The sequence below is a fragment of the Nyctereutes procyonoides genome, unplaced genomic scaffold (genome assembly GCF_905146905.1).
Source record: "Nyctereutes procyonoides isolate TBG_1078 unplaced genomic scaffold, NYPRO_anot_genome, whole genome shotgun sequence".
In the NCBI taxonomy this organism is placed as follows: domain Eukaryota; kingdom Metazoa; phylum Chordata; class Mammalia; order Carnivora; family Canidae; genus Nyctereutes; species Nyctereutes procyonoides.
Window position 1 is genome coordinate 33,637,402 of NW_026575047.1, and position 26,764 is coordinate 33,664,165.

At 53.4% G+C, this 26,764-nt stretch overlaps 1 protein-coding gene across 6 annotated transcripts in view; it reads left to right on the forward strand.

Annotated features, from left to right (window-relative positions):
* Window positions 1-449: 449 nt before the first annotated feature.
* Window positions 450-26,764, forward strand: part of ACSBG1 (acyl-CoA synthetase bubblegum family member 1) — a 48,152-nt gene continuing 21,837 nt past the window's right edge. The window contains exons 1-4 of one of the 6 annotated variants that reach the window (XM_055325950.1): window positions 16,288-16,488; window positions 17,064-17,214; window positions 19,592-19,690; window positions 20,659-20,759. In XM_055325950.1, coding sequence (XP_055181925.1) covers window positions 17,165-17,214; window positions 19,592-19,690; window positions 20,659-20,759 — 250 coding nt within the window. In that variant the 5' untranslated portion in view covers window positions 16,288-16,488; window positions 17,064-17,164. Of the gene's footprint in view, window positions 587-16,287; window positions 16,489-17,063; window positions 17,215-19,591; window positions 19,691-20,658; window positions 20,760-26,764 lie in introns of those variants that run through there. The other 5 variants (XM_055325948.1, XM_055325949.1, XM_055325952.1 and 2 more) reach the window with 5 other exon arrangements.

Genomic DNA, 26,764 nt, shown 5'->3' on the forward strand with positions numbered 1-26,764 from the left:
AGGAGGTGAGACGGCCTCCCAGGGCCCCGTCCAGTAGCGGGTGAGGCAAGGCTGCAGAGTGCTGGCCCTCGGGGTACAGCCCCAGCAGGGTCCCGGTTGTGGCACCCTGGTGCTGACACCCCCAGGGCTCCACTGTGGCCTGGAAGGCCAGCGAGGATGGCTTCCGGGGGCCAGAGCCCAGAGCCCATTGGCCAGACGTCCTGGGAGAGCTGGGGCGGATTTGCATCAAAAAGAACACTGGCTTCATTGAAATTCTCCTGGCCTCCAGTGAAACAAAACCACCAAGAAAAGGAAAGTTTTCATCCTGAGCAACTTCACCGCTGAGGAGCGTTTTGAGCTTCTAAAAATAGAGAGGAAATGGGCCTCTTTGGGCGCTGCAGTCGCCGCCTCCCTGCCGGGCCCGCCCCCACTGCCCACTCAAGGCCGGCCTCTCGTCCAGTGGGTCACTGAGCTCTGGCGCAGGTGCCGGCGGCAGATGCCACACAGCTCTATAGCTGGACACGGTGGCCCCCGAGGACCCCAGCATGCCGGACAGCGCAGAGGCCCCGCAGGCCAGCCAGCCCGCCCAGGAAAGCTTGACACCCAGGTGAGCCAGCGGTCAGGCCGGTGTCCATGAACCTGGGCAAGCGGCTCCACCCTCTGAGCCTCCATCTCCTCATCTGGGAAACGGAAGGAAGGGTCTGCATAACCTCTGGAATGAGGACTGGCTGGGACGTGAGTCGTCTGAGCTGCTACTTGTGTCCACCCACCCTGGGTGGCCAAGAGGGACTCAACTGAAAAAGGAGTTGCTCCCCTGGGACAAGAGCAAGGGGCTGCCGGGGAATGGGGGAAGGACCCTTCAGTTCTTAAGAACCTTCCCTGTGTCCCCAGGGCCCTTTGGCATGTGGGGGTGATAAGAGATAAGGATGGGAGAGCTCTAGCCAACTGTGTGACCTTGGCAGGCCCCTGGCTCGCTCTGGGCTGTAGCGTCCCTGTCTGAAGCCCTTGCACTGTGTGTGTTGCACAATCTGTGATTCAGATGAAGCAAATTCAATTAGTCAGACGTTCTCTGGTGCCCACTCTGACCCGGGCCCTATCCATCCAAGGCCCCCAGGATCCTGAGAAGGAGGTTCGCCGTCCCGGCCTTGGAGCGCCCCAGCCAGGAGGCAGGGAAAGGCAGACACTCTCTGGGGTCCAGACACTGTGATCTGTGCCCAGAAGGGGTGCCGGCCAATGGGAAGGCAGAGATGTTTCTAACTGAGGGCGCTGGTTCTAGGCCTTGGATGACCAAAGGGACGCTGACAGTCAGAAAGGAGAGGAAGACACCTGTGGGCCAAGGGGACAGGACAGCATCATGGAAGGAAGAATTGAAGGAAGTCAGGGGACTCTGGGCTGGGAGATGTACAGGGGCCGCGAGGCGGGAGGAGGATGGGGGACCTGTGGGGTCTGAGCCCTCTGAGCTCCAGAGCCCTCTGAGCCCTTTGAGCACCAGAGCACTGTTCTCACGGGCAGCAGGGGGAGAAGGGGATGGCCAAGCAAGGATGAAGGCGAACGTGCCTCAGAGACACAGGTCCCTGGCAAGGGCAGGGCGCTGGGTCTCCAGGGAACGCAGGGTGGACTTATGTCCTGCCAGGGTGAGGGGGTCTTTGCCTGCAAGGCCTCAAGAGCATGAGGTCCAGCCCCCTCCCTGGACACGGCCATACACGGGGGGTCAGTAGGCCCCTCGAGGTAAGCTGGCCAGAAATCCTCACCCAGGGTAGTTTCTGGACGCGGGTGGTCCGGCCACCTCTGGGGGCAAAGCCCTCGTCGGCTCGCCTCAAAAGCTCAGCCCTGGACAGGAAGCAACAAGCTCTGCTGGTTCTCCAGGTTCCCGGCCCCATGAATGAGGTGGGGGTCATGAGTCCAGGGCTTGTGAGGTCTGCTGAGAAGGCCCGTGGTGACAAGAGGTGGCAGAGAGTCCTGTGCACCTGGTGGGGGCCAGCCACTCACAGAGGCTGACCCTGCTTTGCAGACACCATGAACAGGAGGCTGTCCGGGTCAGAGCCCGTGTCGAGGACAGAGGGCTGAAAACCCAGAGTTGGGGGAGCTGCCTCTCTGCTTTCTGGCATCGAGGTTTGGGTAAGCTGTGTCACTTCCTTGAGCCTCAGCAACCCCCTGTGCCGCTGCAGGCAGAGCGCCTGAGCCCCATGGACCTTGCAGATCCTGTTAGCCGCTAGCTGGTGCATGGTTCCAGAAGCAGAACGGTCACGCTGCCAGGCCCGGTAGACGTCCTGGTGACGGAGCATGGTGGGCGGGGCGGGGGGGGAGAGTGGGGGGATTGGTGGTTGCCTGGGGTTCCCACCCAGCTCTGCTCTGGACCTAATCTGCCCCCAGACAGGACGGGCTCCCTGAGCCTCTGTTCCCTGTCGGTCAGCAAGACATTCCTGCTCCCTTGGCTTTGCAATGTAGCTCCCAGGAAAGAACTCTGAGCCCTGGGTTGCTGTTGTTCTCAAGTCAAGACAGTTACAGCTTCTGTGAATCTGCTCGGCTTCTCTGCCTGTGGGCTGAGCTGGTGCCAGAGGCCCCCGGCCAGCCTTGTCTTGCTGTCCCCCGGAGACTACAGCTGCATTCCTCCAATAGCCAAGGGGCCTTATCATCCCACCCCCTTTCCCAGGGTCACTGGGGGGTGGGCAGAGACCGGAGGTCAGTAGAGGGAGAGATAGCATCGATGGGAAGGAGCCAGGCCATCCATCAGGAGCACCCCCAAGTGTGTCCAGAGCCCCTGTCAGATCCTCCATCCAGTAGAGAGAGCAGCCTCCCTGAGCCTGAAGGCCCAGCTGGGAGGAAGGCCTGCTAGGGACCCTTGTTAGGGACACCTGCTAGGGACCCCTGCTAGGGACCCTCTGTGTCTGTAAAGGTGCAGCCAAGGGCAGCATGTGGACTGGAAGGTGTGGGTGTGTGGGAGTTACAGGTGGCCACTGGACCGGTTAGATAGGGACCAGGTTGACCTCTAGGTCTGGAGGGGCCAGTGTGGCCAGACTGGGGCAGCTGGGCATGCAGGCAGCCAGGGGCCAGAGGAGGAAACCGAGGGGAGCCCCAGGAGCAGAGGAGAGCCTAGTCTAGGGGGAGATGAGGCTGGCCCAGGGCAGGGAAGGGTGGTGAAGTTCCCAGCTGCCCTGCCGACACTGCCCACCAAAGACTGGGTGCAGAGAGGAGGCCCCTGGGAGCCAGGGATTCGGGGCAGGCACAAGGGGCTGCTGCAAGCCCAGGGGAGGAGGCTGTTTTCGCCAACAGAGCTCTCCAAGGACGACATCTCCAGGATGTGCAAGCCTAGGAGCAAATAGTCAAAATGCAAATATTAGGGGAAGGATACAGGCATTTTAAGAATATGGAATGTCCAGAGCCTCCTGGCTCTTCCCAGCCTCCTCCCCATTCCCCCATGCTATGAAACACACTCACTATGGTGGGGGGTTTTGGTTTTGGTTTTGGTATCTTTATTGTTTTTCTCTGTTTTCATCAATGCACATTCATTTATTCAAAGTCAGTTATCGCTGACCATGTTGGGCCCCGTGCTAAGCGGTGGAGAATATCAGAGAAAGCTTCTGACCTAGCAGTTTACGTACTTGCATTGACAACCGACATCAAACAGTAATTATACAGTGAGGTGTTAAATTGTGATTGTGATCAATGCCACCAAATTGTATACTTTGGAACGACTACAGTGGCAAATTTGTGTTACGTACATTTAACCACAGCAAAAAGTATCTTTAAAATGTTGGTAATTTGGGGTGCCTGAATGGCTCCGTCGGTGAACATCTGCCTTCGGCTCAGGTCATGATCCCTGGGTTCTGGGGTCGAGTCGGCATCCTGCTCCGTGTTCAGTGGGGAGCCTGCTTCTCCCTCTCCCTCTGCGCCTTCCCCTGCTCATGCTCTCTCATGCCCTCTCTGTCAAATAAATAAATAAAATCTTTAAAAAAATAAAATGATGGTAATTTTTAAAAAGAAATTATGGACCTCATGTAACAGATGTCCAGCCTAGTCTCAGAGGTTGGGGAAGGCTTCCTTAGGGGAAGCAGGCCTTAAGCTGAGACTTGAAAGGTGAGCAGGAGGTGATTAGGAGAATAGCTTTCTAGGAAAAAGGCACAGCACGTGAAACGGTCCTGGGATGAGAAGTTGCTCGTAGTGTTTGAGAATCTAAAAGGCCAGTGGGCCTCTAAAAGGACAGAGGACTTGGGAGTATAAGTGCCACAGGAAGGCAGAGTGCTACACATTCCGGACAATCAGAGTCCCGGGTCCCAGACATCTGAATACAGGTCTGGATGCTGTTGGGATGTAGGTCAGCCCAGGTCAGCCCTGGGTCCTTGCAGGGGATGCCAAATTGTGGCCCAGGGACAGTAGAGCCTAAGCTGGCCTGGAGTCAGGACGCCAGGTCCGAAGCTGACTCATTCTGTCCCCGGGCAAGCCCTTGAATCATAGACTCTCAGGCTAGTGAGGTTTTTTTAGGTCACTGAGCCTAACCCACTCTTCACAATATTCACATATTATCAACCTACCTTGACTTGAATATCTCCAGTGATGGGGAACTCACTACTTCTTTGACCCTGCAAAAGACATGGTTTCATTTAGAGAAAGCCATACATCACACTGGGTCCCAGTCCCCCCTCCCAGGCAGCACTGACTCCTTGTAAAGGACCTTGTGGGGGACGCTTGAGGTCAGGCCTGGGATGGTGCTTTGGAAACTGTGAAGGTCATGACCGTGTGCAGGACAGCTAGGACTTAGCTCAGATTCTCACCCCAAGAAGTTGTAAAATGAGACTTTACTTCTGCAGAATCTAATAGGTTGTATGTTTTTTATTAATGGAAGTAAATTTTTCATCCAGTGCAATACACGATCAGTATAACTTGACGACTTGTGACAAAAAACATAGACTCCTATAACAGCAACGTGGTAGAAATACAGGAGCTTTCATCATCCCAGAACGTTCGTGAAGTGCCTGGCAGTCAGCCCCCGCCCCTCTTGTACAAGCAGCTGGTTCAGACACTGCTCTGGCTGCTGCCGATTGTTTTATCAAGGGGGCCTCACACCATGTCCCTGGGAGTCACCCCCATGGCAAAGTGTTGTGGCAGCTCATTGAAGAAGCCACCAGAGCTTTTCCCTGATGGAGGTACGGTCCGCTAGAGCATTTTCTGCTGCCCCACGTCTTTGTCAGCGCTGGTCGTGATAATCCTCCAACCGCCAGCCTTCTGCTGGGTGAACAGTGGACTCTCCTTGTGGTTTCAGGTTTCAGTCCCCTGATAATGATGCTGAGCATATTTTCAAGTGCTTACTGGCCATTTCTCTATATTCTTTTGCGAAGTGTCTGTATAAATCTTTAGCCCATTTTGTAACTGGGTTCTTAGTCTTCTTATTGTTTGCAGAGAGTCTTTGTATATTCTGGACATCTTGTCTAGGCATATGTATTGCAAATATTTTCTCCCACTTTGTGGCTTATCTTCGCTTTCTTAATGGTGTCTCAATGAACAAACATCTTTTATTTGATAAAATCCAATGTACCTACTTTTTTCTTTTATAGTTAGAGACACTGTGTCCTCGCTAAGAAATCTGCCTATGCCAAGGTTATAAAGATATTTTTCTATGTGTTTTTCCAGGCTTTTTATAGTTTTAGCTTTTACATTTAGGTGCATGATAATCTCAAATTAATGTTTCCACGTATTTATTCAGTTATTCAAGTGCCATTTGTCAAAATAATTTTTTTTGACTATCAAGTTGCCAAAGTTCCTTTGTAGAAAAAAAAATTGACCATATATGTGTGGGTCTATTTCTGGGCTTTCTTCCACTGAGCTGTTTTTCTATCTTGGTGTTGATTCCATACTGTCTTCTTTGCCTTAGTTATATCATAAGTCGTGAAATCAGGCACTGGGGGCACCTAGGGGGCTCCATCAGTGAAATGTCTGCCTTCAGCTCAGGTCATAATCTCAGGGTCCTGGGATTGAATCTCCTGTTGGGTTCCCTGCTCAGCGGGGAGTCTGCTTCTCCTTCTGCCTGTCCCCTCTGCTTATGCATTCTCTCTCTCTCTCTCTCTCTCAAATAAATAATTTTTTTAAAAAATCTTAAAAAGAAGAAAAGAAAGAAACCAGGCACTGCTGGTCCTCCACTTGGTTCTTTCTCCAGCTGTGCCCAGTGCCACAGGCAGCCTCTAAGATGTTCAAGGACTCTTGCCTTCTAGATTCTGTGCAGCCGCCTCCCCTCCCCCACCAAACCCCCCACCATGGGCTGAACTAGAAACTAATTTCTAACACATAGAATATCACAAAAGTGCTAGGATTTCACCTCAGAGGTTTGGTTGCAAAAAGGCCATGCTTTTACTTGATTGCCTACCTCATTTTCTTGCTCATTCTGAGGGAGAGGCCCGTGTAGCAAGGGCCAGGGGAGATCTCTAGCCAACAGCAGAGAATTGAGGAGAATTGAGGCGTGCGGTCCAACGACCTGGCAGGGACTGAACGCCAGCGACAGCCATGTGAGTGAACTTGGAAGCAGGTCCTTCCCCCACCGAACCTCAAGATGCGATGCAGACTGACTGACAGTTTGATCATTGCCCTTGGGAGGCTCCGAGCCAGAGGCACCAGCTAAACCACACTAAACTCTAACCCATGGCAACTGTGAGATCATCAGTGCTTGTGTCTCTAAGTCACTGCATTTTAGGATACTTGTTATGTAACAATAAATGACTCATACACTTACTCCCTTGTATTCCCATGCAAAACTTAGAATTATCTTGTCAGTTTCTACAAAAAAAGACTGTTGGCATTTTAACTGGGACTGATCCATGAACATAGTCTATATTTTCATTTATTTAGGTCTTTGATTTCTCTCATCTGTGAGCTGTAGTTTTCAGGGTAGATTTCTTGCAAGAAATCTTAAATTTGTTCCTAAGAATTGTATGGGTTTTGATGGAATGTAAATGTATTTCACACTTAATTTTCTAACATTCGTTGTTGGCATATAGTAATTCAACTGATTTTTAAAATTATTTACCTTGTATTCTGTGATCTTACTAAACTCTTTTACTAGTTCTAGTTACTTTTTGGGGTACCCCTAGGATTTTTTATCTGCATGATTTTGTTATCTGTTAATAAAGCTGCACTTCTTCCTTTCCAGTCATTTTGCTTTTAAGTTATTCTTTCCTTATTGTGCTGGCTAGCACCTCCGATGTAACATTAAATAGAGGTCATAGAGGGGACATCCTTGCCTGTTCCCCATATAGCTAGCACTTCCCATGATCTTCATTCCTTCCTGGAGATTCATGTTCCTTCTGGTGCAATTCCTGTCAGCCTTAACTCAATAACAATCAGTTATTATTTTTCATGGTTTCCAGAGGTCAGTAATTCACCAGTAGCTCTGACGCGGGGTCTCTGGAGGTCGCAGGTCAAGGCATCTCCCAGGTCAAACCATCTGGAATTGGAGGACTGTGTTAGGGCTGTGTTAGTCTCCTGTGGCCACTGTGACAGGCCACCACAAGCCTGGTGGCCTTGGACAGTGGACATTTATTCTTTTGAGGTTCTGGAGGCCACACTTCCACTGGGCTCACGTCAAGATGTCAGCAGGGCTGTTCCCCCTCCAGAAGTCTTGGGGAGAATGCGTCCCCAGCCTGTCCCATCCACCAGCTTTCACCCTGACCTGCGATTATACCACTGCAATCTCTGCACTGTGATCACACTGGGTCTCCTATCCTGTGTGCATCTCCCTCTTGTAGGATACATGTGATTGCACTTAGACTCGACCTGAAGAATCCAGGCCAATTTCCCTGTCTTAGGATCCTGGATTTAATCACATCAATAAAATTCTTTTTTGTTTGGCAGGGGGCGACGCATAAGGTAATATTCAGAGGTTCCAGAGATTAAGAGATAGATATTGGGGGTGGGGCAGCTTTCAATTTACCACATTCGTTGCTGGTCAGAGACTAGTTTTGCCAGTGGACCTGTCAGCTGCTTGATGTCCTCTTGCCAGACAGCAGGTGGCTGGGCCTGAGGTCATTCCAAAGTCCACCAGATGTCTGAGGTGGGAAGACTCAGAAAGCTCAGAATTAGGATTTAGAAGCTGTGCTCCTCAGTTTTCCTCTGTATTTCTACATGGTGCCTTCACATGATTTCCTTCATGATCGCTTCAAGGCAGCCAGACCTCTGATGTGGTGGATCGGGGATCCAGAAAACATGTGTCCTAGGAGTCAGAGGAAAACTGTATTACCTCTTAGGATCTAGCCTTGGAAACCACACAGTATCACTGAGACACACCACATCTGGTGGAAGCCAGTCATTAAGGCCAGCCCATCTCCGAGAGAAGGAGTGGGACGCAGCCTCCACCATGAGAGGGTGTAAGAGGATTTGCAGACCTGATTTCAGGCCCTCACAGATGGGGAGTGAGAATTCCCACTCATCCTTTAGTTGAAATGTCATCACTTCATCCTTGTTTCAAAAGCTACCTTCAGGGATGCCTGGGTGGCTCAGTGGTTGAGCATCTGCCTTCAGCCCAGGGTGTGATCCTGGAGACCCGGGATCGAGTCCCACATCAGGCTCCCTGCATGGAGCCTGCTTCTCCCTCTGCCTGTGTCTCTGCCTCTCTCTCTCTCTCTCTCTCTCTCTCTCTCTCTCTCTCTTTCTCTCATGAATAAATAAATAAAATCTTTAAAAAAAAATCTACCTTCACTGGAAAGAGTTCCAAGGTCACCATTCACCCATTCACTTTAGTACTTTAAAGTATATTGTTCTGATGTCTTCCAGTACCCTCTTACTTACAGAAAGTCAGTCATCATTTCTACTCCTGTTTCCTGTTAGGTGACAGGTTCTCTCCTCTACCCGCCTTGGCTGATTTAAAACATTGTGATTTTTGGCAGTTTCACTGTGATGAAGTTAAGTGTGGGTTTACTTTATTTAGTTTTATTTGATACAGCTCAGGAACAGTCAACATGTATAATTTCTATGTTTTTCATCTATAATTTGTAGGCTGGTGTTTTCACCAAATGCTAGGGAAAATTACACATGATTTCCCCAAATTTTGTTCTGACCCATTGTCTCTCCTTCTCAGGGACTCCAATTAAATGTACATTAGGCCATTCAATACTGCCTTGCAGGTCACTGAGGCTCTGTTCATTTTTTAAAATTGAGATATAATTCATCTATCATACAGTTCACCCACTTAAACTGTATAATTCAATAGTTTTTAGTATTTTCACAGAGCCATCACCACGGTCACTTAGAATATTTTTGTCATCCCCAATAGAAACCCCAAACCTCTTAGCAGTTCCTTCCCAATTCCCCTCAAGCCCCCAACCCTAGGCGACCACTAATAGGATTTTGTCTCCATAGATTTGCTTCTTCCGGGCATTTTATATCAGTGAACTTGTGTATCACTTATTGTGAGTGGCCTTTCATGGAGCATGGGTTCATGACCATGCTTCATTCCTTGGACGGCCAGATAATATTCCAGTACATGGATGCGCCCGTTCTGTTCACCCATTCATCAGTTGGAGGACATTCGGGCTGTTCTCACTTTATGGCAATTATGCATGGTGCTGCTACGAACTTTAGCACAAGTGTTTATCTGGACATGTTTTATTTCTCTTGGGTATCTATGTGGCGGTAGAATCACCAAGTCATAGGATGACTCTGTGCATAAACTTTTGAGGACCTGCCAAACTGTTGCCCATGGTGGCTGCACCACCTCGCATCCCCAGCAGCTGAGTGCAAGGGCTCTGATTTCTCACATCCATGCAGCACGCATCATGATCTACCTTTCTGACTACAGCCATCCTGGTGGGGGGATGTGGTATCTCGGTGGTTTTGATTTCTTGATGGCTGACTGTGCTGAGCATCACTTAATGTGACTCTGGTCCATTTGTGCATCTTCCTTAGAGAAATGTCTACTGAAACCCTTTGCCTGGTTTGATCAGGTTACTTGTCTTCTTACTATTGAGTGTAAGGGTTCTTTGTATATTCTACATGTAATTCTCTTATCAGACACATAACTTGCCAATGTTTCCTCTCATTCTGCAGGTTATCTTTCTTCCTTATTTATGGCATCCTTTGAAGCACAAAAAGGCTTAATTTTGACATAGGCCAATTTATCTGTTTTTCTTTTGTGCTTGTGCTCTTGACGTCATATCTTAGAAGACTGTGCCTAACTCAAGGCACCATAGATCTATTTTCTTATAATGGTTTTAAAGTTTTAGCTCTTACTGTTAAGCCTTTGATAAGCTTTGACTTAATTTTGTGTGTATATGGTGTGGTCCAACTTCATTCTTCTGCATATGGATATCTAGCTGTCCCATTTATTGAAAAGATTATTCTTTCCCCTACTGAATGGTCTTGGCGCTCTTGTTGAAACCAATCGACTGTATATGTGAAGTTGAGTTCTGGATTCTACATTCTGTTCCATTTATCCTTACATTTATCTTATGCCAGTACCACATTATCTTTTTGTTTTAAGATTTTATTTATTTATTCATGAGACACAGAGAGAGAGAGGCAGAGACACAGGCAGAGGGAGAAGCAGGCTCCATGCAGGGAACCCGATGTGGGACTCGATCCCGGGACTCCAGGATCACACCCTGAACCAAAGGCAGACGCTCAACCGCTGAACCACCCAGGCATCCCCAGTACTATATTGTCTTAATGACTGTAGGTGTGTAGTATGTGTTGAAATCAGTAGGTGTGGGCAGCCTGGGTGGCTCAGTGGTTTGGCGTCTGCCTTCAGCTCAGGACGTGATCCTGAAGACCTGGGATTGAGTCCCACATCGGGCTCCCTGCATGGAGCCTGCCTCTCCCTCTGCTGTGTCTCTGCCTCTCTCTCGCTCTGTGTCTCTCATGAATAAATAAATAAAATCTTAAAAAAAAAAAGGAAAGAAATCAGTAGGTGTGAATCCTCCAACTTTGTTCTTTTTCAACATTGTTTTGGCTATTCTGGATCTTTTGAATTTTCATATAAACTTTAGACCAGCTTGTTAATTTCTGCAAAAAAAGTCATCTGGGATTTTGATAGGAATTGTGTTGACTTGTAGATCATTTTGAGGGATATTGTCATCTTAACAATATTAAGTCTCTTGATCACAAATTGACTTTCCATTTGTTTATATCTTAATTTATTTCAACAATGTTTTGTTATGTTTAATTTAAAAAATCTTTTTTTCTCTCTAGTCTTGATTGAATAATTTTTATCATTCTGTCATCAAGTTCACAAACTTGTTTATAAAATAGTTTCAAATCTGCTGTTAAGCTCATCTGGTAAGCTTTTCATTTCAGAGATTATACTTCCCTTATACTATCTATTTTCATATGGCAATCCTCCATTGTTCATCAGTTATGTCTATATTTTTTTAAATTATCAAACATGTATTAGTAACTGTTTTAAAGTCCTTGTATGCTTATTACAACATCTGTGTCATACCTGAGTTTATTTCTATTAATTGCCTTTTTTCTCAATTTTAGCTCATATTTCTTGCTTTTTCAGATGTCTGGTCATTTTTTGTTATATGTTGGAAATTCTGATGATATGTTAGGAGTATGCTGATTCAAAGAATTTAAATACGCATGTGTGTTAAACTAGTGTCTCAGCCACAGGGCTCTGCCTTTCTGAGCCAGTTGCTCCTAAGAAATCCCATTTTGCTGAGCTGTGTGCAGAGGTGTCTGGAACCTCACAGGGACCCACTGAAGTTTAGGCAATGGCTTTGGTACTTTAGAGTTTAAAATCTGGAGTCAGACTATCTGGGTTTGTATCCCAACTATTCAGATTACTTGCTGTATCACCTGCAGCAAATTACTTCATCTCTCTGTGCTTCCATATTCATATAATGGGGACTATAATTCAGTACCTACTTTATAGGATTATTGATGTAATTAAATGACTTAATACATGTAAAGCAATTGGAGCAGCGCCTGCCATATACTAGGTGCTCAGTAGGTGTTAGTTTGCACTTTTAAAAAAGCGAAATGAGGCGTGGTGGGGAGCTCAATTTGTGAAGTGCCTGCCTTCCACTCAGGTCATGATCCGGGGTCCTGGGATCAAGTTCTGTGTCAGGCTCCCTGCTCAGCAGGGAACCGGTTTCTTCCTCTTTCTCTCCCCCTGCCCTTCCTCCTGCTTGTGCTCTCTGTCTCTGTCTCTCTCTGCTCCGACCCCCCCATGGGTAGTTTCTCTCTCTCTGAAATAAATAAAAAAATCTTTTCTAAAAAAGTGAAATGACGTTCTCTAGAAGACTGGTCCCCTGTTGCTCTGTGCCCCTACTGCACGGCCCCCTTGTTCATAGATGCCTCTCCTGTGTACACCTCTCTCCTCACCCTCTTCTTTAGACTATGGTCTCCTCCAGGGCCAGGACCAGGCCTGGAAGCCATCATGCATATGCTACAGGGGTACCATGCCCCATTTGGTGGTAGTTCAAACCCCTGCTTCACTCCTACCCTACACCACAAAGCTCCTCTGGCCAAGAGAATGGTCCAGAGCCTGAGGAATAGGTGGTGTTGTTCCTTCCTCTCATCTCCCTCTAGGAAAGATGGAAAACCAAGTACCATTAGAGCTGGCACTTAGAGACCATCCCATCTGCCCCTTCCTTTTATAGACCAGGTAATCAAAGCCCTAACAGGACAAGAGCTGGGCCCCGTGTTGTACTTGCGGCATAGTAAATAACAATGGCAAGAAATGGCAGTTTTCTAGGGCTCTCTGCTCTGGGTTCGAATTATGTCAACTCTGAGCTTCATATTGCCCTCCCAACAACAATAAAAAATACCAAGTAGCTGTCATCTGTCATCAATACAACACAAGAAAATGATTTAATTCTGATTTAATACACACACCTTTCTTATGCACAAAATGTTTCAAAATATGAGTGGATGGAGGGGTGTAATAAAAGGGTCTGATGGTGGTTGATTGGGAACAGGACTGTGGGGTGCCCACCCTTCTGTGCCCTGCCCAGGAGGCCCAGGATATCTGGGGTGGCCTGTTGGCCAAGAGTACAAAGTCTGAAACCCACTTGCCTGAATTTGCAGCCTCAAGTCTGCTAACCAAAGACCTCGAATAAACCCTGTTTCCTCATCTGTGGAGTGAGAATGGTGGTAGGAACTACCTCACTGCGCTGGCTGTGGGTCGAATGTGTTAATGTACATACCCAATAGGTGCCATATAAATGTGAGCTACTGGCTGTTTACATAATAGTATTATTTCCATTTGCTCTCAGGCCCCTTGGGCCTAGGGACCTGGCAATGCCCGATCTGAGAGCCTTGTCCCTGCCTAGGGCAGCACAATTCCAGCCCAGGCACTCAAATCCCGTCACTGATAAAAAATTGCAAGGAAGGGATCCCTGGGTGGCGCAGCGATTTAGCGCCTGCCTTTGGCCCAGGGCGCGATCCTGGAGACCCGGGATTCAATCCCACGTCGGGCTCCCGGTGCATGGAGCCTGCTTCTCCCTCTCCCTGTGTCTCTGCCTCTCTCTCTCTCTCTCTCTCTCTCTCTCTCTCTCTCTCTTTCTCTCTCTGTGTGCGTGTGTGACTATCATAAATAAATAAAAATTAAAAAAAAAAAATTGCAAGGGAGGGGAGCCCCGGTGGCGCAGCGGTTTAGCGCCACCTGCAGCCCACGGCGTAATCCTGGAGATCTGGGATGGAGTCCCAAGTCAGGCTCCTGCATGGAGCCTGCTTTTCCCTCCTCCTGTGTCTCTGCCTCTCTCTATGTCTATCATAAATAAATAAATAAATAAATATTTAAAATAATAAATAAAATTTTTTTTAAATTGCAAGGGAATCACAGAGAGGACCAGGGACTCGCCCACGGTCACCCAGTCAGGGTTGGCCCCAAGCTAGAACCCACATGTCCCAGTGCCCAGAACACTCTGTCTTAGTCGGGAGCAGGTTGTCAACCAACTGGGTCCAGGTTTTGCAACAGAGCCTGGTGATCGATGTGTTCATTTCTATACAGGCTGGCGTGTTTATGTTGACAGGGTTGTACACTCTGAGTGCTGCCAGCTGGGCTAGAAGTGAGCTGGGTGGCTGGCCCCACCCAAACTGGCAGGAGCCTGGGTGAAGCTGGGACCAGACTTTGGAGCTAAAGCCTCTCCCCAGACACACTCCTTGGGGGTCTTGCATGGGGGGCTCAGTCCCCAGGGCACCTGCCCCAAATATGTTCCTTTGGAAGGGTCTGGGGGACATGGCTTCGACCACTCCTGCCCTGTCCTCACCCTTTCTGAGAGACTGTGGATCCCCAGAAGTCCTCTGCTTGGCCAAGGGTCCCCTCTGGACCAGCCTCCCCCTCTGCACCATTGCCTCGGACACATGTCCTTGCCTCCCATAAAATGGTGGAAACTTCATTCCTTGCCAATTCTCTCCTTTGATTGCATGATGCCCTCACCTCAGTCTGGGTCTGGTAACCCCAGTGGCCTTGAGTGCTCCCCTGCTCTCCACCTGCCACCTGATTGCCATCACCTCTCAGCCTTCGAGACAAGAGCCCGGCCAGCCAGCTTCCTTGGCCCCAGGCCCTCTGCAGTGTCAGCACAGGATTGGTGCAGAAAGAAGGATCTTCCAGGAACTATCTATCAGTCAGGGGAAGGGAATATACACTTAAGATTTCTATTTCATGGTAGACAATTATGTTTAACAAAATAACACCCAGCCTCTATGCTAAGTGCTCCAGGAGGGGCTCAGCCAGGGCAGCTCCAGAGGGTCCCTCCCAGTGGACTTCCTGGAGGAGGAGTCGTCAGAGGACTAGTAGGTAGGCCAGCTTGTGGATTTTGCAAGGGCATGGAAAATGAAGATTACACATTTCCCAAGTCATCCTGATCCTGGGATAAGCCTATTTGTTCAGCCTCCTCATCAATTTAGAAACTGTACATCCAGTGTGCACATCAAGCTGCCCAGAGGGTGCTAAAAGACCCGGACATGGGGTTCCTGCCAGCCCATAACCTGAGGACATTTCTGGTGCCATTCCCTCACCTATACCCACGCCCAGCATCAACTCTGATCATTAGATCATTAACACCACTGCTCAGTCCTCAGCCGGAGAGCAGCACCAGAAGGGAAGAGTCATCGCATCCTGGGGACAGAGGAGGTCTGCATTCCTTCCTGGGGTTCTCTGGGGCTGGGTTGGTGATATGCCATGGACTTCCAGAGCCCACTGGGAACCCCGAAACAGCACTGATGGGGGGCAGGGGACGGCTTCCAGCAGGTTCTCAAGGGGGTCCTAACCCCTGTGGCCAGTAACCCAGACCCAGACTATCAAGGCGTCCTCAGAGGGAGGGCCTGGAAAAGAGAACTTTAAGGGACTGGAGTTTGGTGATGGGCCGAATTTTCTTGAAGTGAGTGTACTGGCTTTGACCTAGTAGCTCAGTGTGGAAATCTGGGGGTCATCCACCATTGCCTGGGTTCAAGGCCTTGGAACAAGCCATCCCTGTCGCTGCTGCCATGCCCTGCCCCTGGGCCTTCAGAGGGGACTTAAAATCCTCCCTAACACCCAGGGGGCCACCTCGACCGACCAGTACCCCCACCCCCAGAGGCAGCCTGGCATTTTGAGGTGGTGGCCTGTAAGTGATCACCAAGGGGTGGGGGGCTCGGGGCGGGAGGCCTGGCTGGGCAGGGGTGTCCAAGGAGCAGGGTCCCTGGTGTCAGAAAGTTTGGGTTTGTTGCCACACTCCTACCAAGTCCTGAGATGAGGGAGGAAGAGGAGAGGGTGCTAGAGGGCAAAGGGCAAGGTGCAGAGGCAGGGGTGATAATGGAGTGTGGATGGAGGGCAAATCTAGCGCATGTGGTTTCCCGGTTCCAGAGCGGGTCACGGAGACCTGGGCTTCCACCCGGCTCTGCCTCTCGCTGGGCATGTGACATGGAGCCACTGTCCGGCTCTCTGGACCTCTCTGTTGCCTCAGCCGGGGCACGCAGCTGTTGATACCACCGCCGTTACAGGGCCGTGGAGAGGATGCAAGGGGCCACTGCATGTCCAGGGCTTGGCACAGTTCAAGCATTTACTAAAGAAAAGTTAGTCAAGACACAACCCAACCAGTAGTCAAGCTTCCACCCAGGATGGGGCCCAGCCTGGCTCCAGGTGCAGGGCCCACTGGCAGGAGCCAAGTCCTCCCAACAGCCCCGCCAAGGATGGCAGCCAAAGACTGCCTCCCTGGCCCACGCCGGCAGGTCCCTTTTCCTCTCCTGCTTCCCACCCTCTTATGTAAGGCTCGCAGGTGGGCAGCTGGGGCCCGCGCCAGGTGGGTCAGAGGTGTCTAAGGCCACACCTCACCCACAGCCCCAGGGTAGGCCGGGGCGGGTCCCCACACACGCCCAGCCCCAGCGCCTCATTACCAGCGGTGCCAGCTCCCACACTCACGATGCCTTAGCTGGCGGAGCTCAGGGAGCACCAAGCCCTGTTCCTGCCTCCACACGGGAGACCAGGTGAGCTCCCTGCTGTGGCTGGATCCTGTCAGGCACCCATTCTGCCGTGAGGCCTTCGGGGGATCCTCAGCCAGGACCCCTGATCCTGAGACAGCTGCTGGGGGTCTGATCTTCAAGGTGAGACAGGCCATGTGGACAAAGGAAGCATGAGGGGCATGGGCCACCGTGGGGGGGGGGGCAGAGAGGCCCGTATGGAAGTAGCCCATGGGGGGGCTGTGGCGTGGCACCCTCCAGCCTGGGTGGTCGGGATAGTGGGATCTGGAGGACATCCTGCTTTTCCCTCAGTGTGGGCCTTTGAGGATTCGGGGAATGTGTAGGCGACGCCCTGCACTGCTGTGCTCCGGGAAGGTAGGCTCTCAGCTTTGTGCCCGGGGCAGAGGGCGGCCAGCACTGGAATAAGGAACAGGGAGGGCGGCAGGGGTGCTCAGTCATCTGCAAAGCGGGAGTCCTGGAGTCTGCTTGCTTTGCTCATCGTGGTCCTCCTGGTAAGCGCCTGGCCCGGGGTATGGAAACCAGAGCCCGAAGGCGAGCCCATGTTGCTCTCAACACGATCAGATGTGTGGGCTCAGCAGGCAGTAAATTACAGTCAGGCGCCCAGCCCCAGGAGCCGGTGAGTCCTGCCCAGCAAGGAAGGCACCTGCGTCCGGGCCCAGCCCAGCTGCAGGCCGTGACGCACCCTGTATCTGTTGCAGGGTGGTTTGGTGGAGCGGGGCCTCCCTGGGGCCGATGCATTCCCGGAGGTCCCCGCTCTCTCCTCTGTGAGCTTGAGGGGCACGGCCGCCCCACGGGGACCATGCCAGAGATGCTCCTGCTCATGTCTGCCGGCTCCGTCCTGAGGACCGTGTAAGGAACAAGGACCCCGCCCCCCTCCCAGGGAGAGTACCCAGGCCGCTCGGTACCCAGACCCGTCTTGGGTTTGGGGGTTTTCGCTCCACTGAGTCACCCTCCCGATCGTATCAAAGAACTTTCTTCTCCTGATTCCCTGAAAGATCCTTGACAGCCCCCCAGTAATATGGGGAGCTACTGTGCACTAAGCACTTTGCAGATGTCCCATATCCTCACCACAGACACAGGGTGTCGTAGAGCACCGAGGCTCAGAGAGGTACAGTGACTTGCCCAGACTCACACAGCCAGTGAAGGGGGTGAATTCTGGTGAACCTCAATGCTATATTGTTTCAAGAAAGCATTTATTGAGCACCTATTGCATACAGAACAGTGGCCTGGCTGCTGAAGGCTGAAAGGGAAGAAAGACAACAAAATAACTAGGAGATGGACCCCCATCTGGGAGGGGCTCCCGTGGAAAACGAGAGCTCCTCTCACCTTGTGGGTCACACACACAGTGACAACATGAGGAGGATGTTTACTGAGCTCCAGCTGTGTACCTCACTGCATGTCAGGCCAGAGGACAAGCAGATTCATGGAACTGACCAAGCCATGTGTGGCCTTCAAGGCCGTGAGAGGGGGACAGTGTTGGGGATAATCCTCGAGGGCTTCCTGAAGGAGGAACTGAATGAGGCTCGGTCGGCTCTACCATCAAATGGTTCCCTTCAGCTCCTCTGGCAAAACAGGAGGAGAGAGGCGAGACCAGCTCACCAGAGACGGTCAAGTAGGGAGTGCAGGCAGGCTCTCCTGGCCCAAGCACTGCACGGTGTATTTGCGCACACACGCCCTTCTAGAGCTCCTTGCTCCCCGAGCCACTAGGAAGGCACTGCAGACATTTGGTTTCTGTGCAGGACAAGTAAGGCCAGGTGCTGAGGGTGTGCACAAGTAGGACGGGAATACTGTGCTCATCACCTTTGCCAGGCGCTGGTGGCGATCACGAAGGTGCCACCTCACCCGCTGGTCCCTCTGAGCTCCTGGGCCTACTGCAGGGGACACAGCGGGGGCAGGACTGGAGGTCACCCCCCAATGCCCCCTGGACCCGGACACAGGGTGGTGGCCATGCGGGGAGGACACAGGCCCTGTTACCGCCCACACGGTGGGCAAGGGTGCCGTCCCCTCCAAGGGGCCAAGCTCTGGCAAGGACGTGGACACGCTTTACCCGCCTGGAAGATTGGACCTAGCCTCTTAATGAGGCACCCAGTATTCTGCAGGCTCGGGGCTGAAGGCTTGAGCCAGACCGTTTTCCCCACGCAGCTGTGCACAGGGTGACAAGTCCCTGTCACACCGGCAGAGGAGGACCCCTCCACCGGGTCACCTGTGAAGGAGAGAGCAGGATGGGGAGTGGAGGGCAGTGCGTCTGAGCCACCAGGGCCCGGCCAGCACAGGGGTGCCGGGCGCTCAGGAAAGGGCCCCCCACAAACAGAGGGTTTGGTTCAGGAGGCTCTCACTTGGCCACCAGCTCCCTTAGGCTCCTATCTTTTCGCTTCATCTGTTTTTAGCTATTCTGAAATCAGAGGCAGTTTACACAAATGTTATCAGGTGGGAAAATGCCGCCTGAAGCTTTGGATGGGGATTTAAAGCAGACTTGTGAGGAGGCCGTTCAGATGGCGAGCGACCACCATCAGCGACGGCTTCGGCCAATCTGGGGTGGCTGCCCAGCTGGCGATTTCCAAGGCTGGCCTCGCTCGCCCTTGAGGACCCAGCCAGTGGGGCGGATGCAATACGCAGCTCGCCATCCGCGATCAGGGACTCACAGTGCCAGACCCGAGGCGTGTGTCATTCATCCGCCCGCTACTTGTCTGTGCCCAGAGCTCCAGGCCGCTCGGTACCAGTACGATTGTCTCCATCCTAAAGCAGAGACAGAGTCCACTCTGCGACCCAAGCGAGTAATGGTGGTGACCCGTGACCCAAAGTCAGCAGGACAAGTCCCACACGCTCAGATCCCCACCCTAGAAGCACGCTTTGTCATCTCAGTGTTCCAGTGGCTTCCCTGGGACAGGTCCCCACTCACGGACAGAAAGGCCTCACTCACGGAATTCCCAAGACCGGGACCAACTTGGCCCCACCTCACCCCGCTTCTCCCCACGCCCTTCCCTTCTTATTTTTTTTTAATTTTTTAAATTTTATTTATTTACGAGAGAGAGAGAGACAGAGACAGAGACACAGGCAGAGGGAGAAGTAGGCTCCATGCAGGGAGCCCGATGTGGGACCCTATCTAGGGTCTCCGGGATCCCGCCCAGGGCTGAAGGCAGCGCTAAACCGCTGAGCCTACCGGGCTGCCCTCCCCACCCTTCCCTTCTTAACCTCCTGATGTGTTTCGCTTTAAAACCTAATTCAGGTTCTTAAGCAGACTGCTGCCAGGTGGGCCTGGGTGTGTTCGCAAACTTAGTTTGAGCCTGCGGTGCCGGCAAGGAGTAAGGCCGAATGTGACAAGCAGGTAACTGGCCCAACAGCCTGGGAAGTGGGCAGGGATGGGACTAGCCCCACCCTGACAGATGGATGGGACTCCCTGGAGCCAGGGTTCTGCTCTTGGAGCTGCCATGACCAGCTGTACAGGTTGCATACTGCACAACTCCAATGGGCTCTGTTTACATAGCTGAGGAGTATGAAATATGCCCCAGGAGTTGTGCAAAAGCTGCAGTCCTGCTTGAGTCTGATGCGTGTAGTGAACTCCACCCACTCATCCCCCAGGACATTGAGGTCTGGCTAATTGAACCCTGAGGAAGAATGGTGCTGAGGTCAACAAGAGAGACCTCATAACTCCTGGGGCTATCTGGCAGGAAGAGGAGATCCATTGTCCAGGGTCACCAGGCCTGGGAAGCGAGGAGGATCTGGACTGGGGGTGAAGGCAGATGGCTGGAGCCCCAGATCTCTCTGGCCTCACACTGTCCTCTCCATGGGGAGGGGAGATCCTCACTTGGGGCCTGCAGAGGACCCATGAGAACCCTGGGAATGTCCTCAGCTCTGCTCTCAGCTTCTAAGCATGACTGTTTTCAAGGCCTGGGGCCCAGTGGGTATGGGGAGCAAGGAGGAGGGGCTCCGCTGGAGCTGTGCCCAGAATTGGCCACTGCTGGGCCACCCAAGCCGTTCCTTATCCAGAGAGGGACGCTGAGTCCAGCGAGAGCTGTGCACCTGCCAGAGTCACACCACAAACTAGAGCGGGCAGGGCTTGATTGTTCTTTCTCCTGAGCCCTTAGAACCTGCAGGGAGAGGCTGGGGGTGGTGAGCACAGCCCTGCAGCTACTGAGTTCTTGTCCCCTGACTACCTCCTCTTCCCCTGGTAGGCAGAGACACCTGCCAGGGACAGAGATGCCACTGTCACCCCCGGGGTACAAGACATGTGCTAAGCCAGCACTGGGAAGCCAGGCCCCAGGGGTCTCACTTTGTTTCTCTCCTCCCTGCCAGCTCCCTGACTGATGGCCAGACGCTCTCCAAAGAGTCCATAAGCCATGCTCTCACGCTCCCGTCCCCAGAGAAGGCGAAGGATGCTCAGCTGGATGGGTCAGGTGAGCCGGCCAGGAGGCTGCAGGCTGCACTGGGGTGCCGGGGGCTGCAGGAAGAGTCCAGGCAGAGGCGAGTGGTGGGGAGCTGCTGGACAGGACTCTGGGGGCCAGGACAGGTGGGAATCCTGCTAGTGGCTGCATCCCCCAGGGACACTCCCACACCCCACTCATTATGGCCACATCAGGGCCAAGCACGAAGGACGCAGTGGGCACTGGGGCCTCAGGAAGGGTGGAGGCCCAGGTAAGCCAGGCCAGGAGCTGGCAACCTGGTTGCCTGGGGTGAGGCACCTGCAGGTGGCCGGAAGTGAGCAGTCTGTCGGAGGCTTACAAGAACTTCCTGGAGTGCTGGGTGCAGAGTTGTCATTTACCCCGAAGAGTCAACACAATCATAGTAGCAACACAGCTTTGCTCACTTTTATTGGCTGTCCCACAATATTGTAGCAACAGCACAAGTTAAACAAAACTCGCAACAGTAAGAGCCTGGCACAGAGGGTTACTGCCTCCTGAGTTCTGAACTATCCTTGGGTGGGACATTGTTGCCATTTTGCCACTGTCCTGTGTCACCTCTGGGGGAAAAAGCTGCCCCTGCAGTGCGTGTCTGCCCAGCTATGGACTCTCCAGCTGCGAGGTCCTGGGAGCAGCCAGGCCTGATCCCAACACCAACCCCCACTCAGGTGTTTGGGTGGAAGCGTTTGAACTGGGTGTGTCTTTAGTTTGGGTCCACTTGGTGTTGTCCTCGTGGTTGGACTAAGTATGGGTCTGGGGAAGCAGATGGTAGTGTATGAAGTGGGACTAGCTGGGGAGGCCGTTTCCTTGGGTCCCTGCACAGGACAGAGAGGACAGCCTCTTCTCCCAGATTTCTTCTGGCCTGGCTTTCCTGGTTGGAGGACAGAGACAGCATGAAGGCAAAGGTCACCATGTCTAAAAGAGGCATAGGGAGGGCAGGCTCCTTGCCCCCGACCCGGGGCAGCCTGGCTCCCTGGGGAGCAAATCCCAGTCATGTCCCCCAGCAGGGCTGGCCCTGCCGTCAGACCAGCTGCCCCTCTCTCAGGCCCAGCATCTTGGGCTAAAGGGGCTTCTTGGCACCAGCGCTGTCAGCAGGCCCCTGGAGGAGCTGCCCCGGGGATGGGGACCCTGCCCTGGGAACGTGTGGCAGGCCTGGCATGGGGATCACACCCTGCCCAGCCTCTCCCGTGCAGCCCCCTCAGCCATCATGGGCTGAGTGTCTGCAAGTGCCAGCCTGGTATGGGGCTGGACACCCTTTCTCTCGAGACCTCCAGCAACTCCAGGAGCCCAGGCTCTAGGCTCCGTGCGGCAGAGGCTGGAGAGCCGCAGCTAGGAGAAGCCCCCTCCATAAGATTGGGAGAGGGCACCATCCACTTGAAAGACTGGAGGGGGTGCTGGAGGGTTATGAGGGGCTTCACTCCCCCTTCCCCACACAGCTGCCCCTCGAGAGGAGGAGTAAGCTTTTATTAAACATTTGCCATGTGCTAGGCCTTGTGCAGAGGGGTTGACTCGTACTCATGTGATCTTCACAGCAGCACTGGGGTAGGCACTTTACCACTCCCATCTGACGGGGGAGACTCAGCTCAGAGAGGTCCTGAGACTTTCTCAGAGTCACACAGCTAGTAAGCAGTGTAACTCTTAAGTGGCCATGCTGCCCCCGTGGGGTCCTGGGTAGCCATGTGGTCCCCTCCAGCAGAGGGGCCCTGCCAGGAGCTCTGAGAATCCTGTCTTCAGCAATCAGCATCCCCCAGCCTCCCTGAGTTCCCAGAAGCTCAAGGGTCCTCTAGCTCCTGTCCCCAGGCCAGGCTTTGGGCCTGAACCGGGCCACCGAGCTAGCTGCCACACAAAGGCAGCCTTGTGCCGGACCTTGGAGACACATTTCTTTCTAGCTGAGCATGAACCCCAACTGGAGCAGGGCAAGGCCAGACCACAGGGAAGGGGAGGGGTCTAGGGGGACCAGCTGCTGGGAATGGGGCTCCTCCCCACACCCACTCCTGCTGGGAGACCCCCACAACTAGAGAGCTCTGAGGTCAGAGTTTCTAGCCCTGTGAGGCCCTAGGCTGAGTCAAGGGAAGCATGGGGCCTCCCTGTTCTCCTCACCCCCACCCTCCCTCATGCTTCAAGGGCAAGGCCGCTTTTGGGCTGGAAGGAGAGCTCTCAACCTGAGGTGGGGAGCAGGTGGGGACACACTGCTTCACAGAACCACTGTTACTTCAGCCTTGGGTGGAGGTGGGGAGGTCGGAGAAGGCTTTGCAGAGAACAGGGACATTCGTGTAGGTAGCTCCTTGCCTGAGAAATGGGAACTGAGGGTAACCCAGCCTCACCAGCCCAAACCAGTGGGGATCCTTATAAAAACTTTCCCACTCCAAGTGTCCTAGCCAAGTGTCCAGTTCCATCGCATTGGGAGTGTGTTAGATGCTTTGTGCAGAGTTGCCCATGTCTGATGTGGTTCTAGAACACAGGTGAGGTTGGTGGGTCTGGAGCCCATGGCCAAGAAAAGATTCCTGAGATTCTTTGGTGCAGAATGCGGGTTTATTAAAGCCTGGGTACAGGATCCACGGGCGAGTAAAGATGCTGCCCCAAGTCATGAGGGGAAACCAGGCTCAAAGTCACTCCCATTTATCCCCAGGGGGCCACAGGGTCTGTATACAGGGTGGGGCTAGGAGGCTAGCTCATGCCCCAAAATGACAAGACAACTCCCTTGGTCACCTGGGGTCCAGCCCCAGCCCCAGTGGTGCCCCCGGAGGAGGTGCCGGCAGAGGGAAGCAGGGCTGTGAGGCAAAGAGGTCTCTGGGGCAGGGAGACTGGCTCAGGCCCAGCACAGGCAGGTAAAGCCACTCTCAGCTCCCCCATGCCTGGACAGGTGGGGCTCTGGGGGTAGAACCCAAAACCCAAAACAGGGACCACGGGGAGCCCACAAAGACCGATTGCCACTCAGATGGGGAAACTGAACCCAGGGAGCACATGGGTTTGCCCAGGCTTTCTCTGCTGAGTGGCCACAACCCAGAGCTCCTGATCCTCGAGCCAGAAGGCTAGGGAGTGGCCAGCAGGTGGAGGGGTCTCTCCCACTTCAAGCACAGTGGAGCCAAATTCACAATCTGGTACATTCTGTACAAAGTCTACACAGACTGTCCTGTCCTAGGCAGGCCTTGACCTTATCTCGAGCCATGTTCTGAGGCCACCATGGCCTCTTTCTCTTAAATATCCCCAGGAATGGGGCTGAGCTGTGTCCAAGGGCCGCAGCAAAGGGTCACTGCGTGCAGAGCAAGTGCCCCGGCCCTGTCCCCGGCTGACCCCTGCAGCAGGGCCTTCCGGGTCTCCAGGCAGATCTGTCCACAGCCTGAGAGCCACTTTGACCTTGACTGGGCCTCTGTAACCCACCAGTTGTACAACAGGCTGGTTCTAGGCCATTCCCACACCCCTGGGCTCACCTCCCCTCCACCCCTTCCCTTTCCCAGCCAACTGAGTGATTTCCTCTGTATTCACATGCCTGAGTCCAGAGACCCATGGACAAGGGCTCCCTGCCCGCCCGCCACCCCAGTATAATGGGGGATTGATACGACACAGGCCAGGGTCAGGCCAGGACCAGTAGCCATGTGAGCCAGAGAAGGAGGGACAAGGCCGGGAGGGGGAAGTGCAGGCTGCGCCCTCAGCACCATCCTCTCGAGTGTGCTGCGGGGGATGGCTGCACACTGTCTGCTAGCTGGGTGCTCTGGTCTCAAATGCTTGCTGGAGTCCAGCTGGGACCCCGAGTACATGACCCTGACTGGGTCCTGTGTCCTTGGCTGGTACTGTAGCCATGAGCTTAGTTGGGTTCAGCAGACCTGTGTCCCAGTTGAACTTCAAGGTGGGGGGATGGGGACAATTCTAGAAGACTGGCCACTCGGGGTTTTGGTTTCTGCCGGTGGAGCATGTGAGCTTGATCTCAGGGCCATGAGTTCGAGCCCTGTGTTGGGCGTGGAGCTGACTTAAAATAAAAACTAATAAACAGGAAAGAAAGGGCAAAAGTTAGGGGAGCCCATCCTGATTGCTTAGTCTGCTGGGGCCCCAGGAGCTGGCCTTGAGCAGCAGGCTGAGGACACCCCCAGCTCACGGTGACTTGGGCAGACTGTCAGGGGACTTGGGCACCATGCTCTCCTTCCCCCAATGCCATCCCCAAAGGAATGGACCATGGACCCCCACACCAACACCCCATCCAGCGGGCAGGACTGACCGAGGATGGTCCCACCTGTGCTCCTGACCTGCTGTGACCTTGGGACACATCTCTGTCCCTCTGGACACAGATTCCTCACCGCTGATGGGCTGCATGTGGAGTTCCCACTGTTTCTCAAGGACGCCCCCCACACCCCCAGCTAATATCTCAGCCACATCCATAGTTGTACTTATTCTATTGGTGAACGTTTACCACAAGGGCAGCGCCTGCACGGGCTCAGGTCTATTCCCAGAGAAGGAAGAGAGGTTTCAGGAGTGCCCAGTGGGCCAGCTCCCCCCAGGGATGCAGGAGGCCCATAGTTTCTGCTTTGCCTGTGCTTTCATACCACTTTCCACCGGATGTCGTTCTGCGGGATTTCCTTGTCATTAAATTCTTTAAATGCTTTATTTTAATGACTACCTGGAACCTATGCCGTGGCTTTACTGCTGGGGACACTGGGTCGATTTCAGTGACCTTGCTCAGGGAGACAGAGCCACAGAGAAGTGGGCCTCTGCATCTCCAATCCGTTCCCCTGGGCACTCCCTGCAAGTGTGGTGGCTGTGGCTCACAGGTCACTCCTTTTTGAAGCCCTTTGGTATATATTGGCTGATTGCCCCCAGGAAAGTCATCCAACCCACAGTCCCACTTTGTCTGGCACTCCAGCCACCGGACAGTGTGGTCTGCTGCCCTGGAGACAGCAGGTTGGGAGAGACGCAGGTCAGGAGGCAGGTGGGCTGGTGTGTCCAGATGGCTCAGTCTGGGAGGTCGTCATGAACATAGGCAGGGAGGAAAAGAAGCTCGGGAGCAGCCAGGGGAATGGAAAGGAAGAGGCCCCGTGGCTCTCTGCTCTGCTGGCCCCATGCTCACACACACTCAGCCCTCCACACACTCAGCCCTCTGCCTGCCTCTCCAGGCTCGCCGTCACAGCCTCTGCAAGTCACATTCAGACCCACAAGACAGAGGCTCCCAGGCACAGAGCCCCATGAGGTGACCCCATGGGCCTGGGCCGGGCGTGGGGCTCCCGCTCCTGTGGTTGCAGTGCAAGCCCGGCTCCAAGGCTCAGCCCTTCCGACTGCTCTGCCCACCTTGCTAATAGCTAAAAGTGAGGCTTCCAACTCATCATCCAGGGTTTCTTTTCAGACAGAGCTGAGGTTGGGAGAGGGAGCAGCTTGAGCCAATGGCCAAGGGGCCCTACAGGGCCTTGTGATGACAAAGGGCAGCGTGAGGCCCCCAGGCTTGGAGCATCATCTTCCCCTGGTTCAGGCCCTAAGGCCCCGAGCTGCGGCAGGCAGGAGTAGAGGACACTGAGCCGGGCTCCCAGGCGTGTAGCACAGGGGTTCACGAGGCTGTGTCGGGCAGACACTTGCTGGGGGCCGGCCTCTCTCAGCGCTGGGGACAGGGGTGACCTGCATCACTGTCAGGCCATGCTGGGGGGCAGTGGGAGGGAAGAGCAGCGAGGCCTGTGTCCCTTAGACCTGTGGTCGGTCAGCCCAGCCTCTGGGGACCAAGACGGGACAGAAGGTAGTACCTTCTTCCCCAAAGCCCCCTGACCTCCACTCTGGGCTGGGCGTCTGCACTCCAGTCACACCTGCTTTCAAGAGCTTCCAGCTGCGGCAGAGGCTGGGAGTAGGATATGGGCACCCCACCGGTCACGAGGCGGGCAGGCACACAACGCACCATGGCCACTGCGGTCCTCCGTGCGCAGCAGAGTCACTGGGCCTCTGGAGACCTGGGCCTCTCCTCACCGGCAGCCAGGCGCCTGTCCTCCAGGCCAGCCTCATCCCTGGGCGGAGCAGCCAGGCTCGAAGAC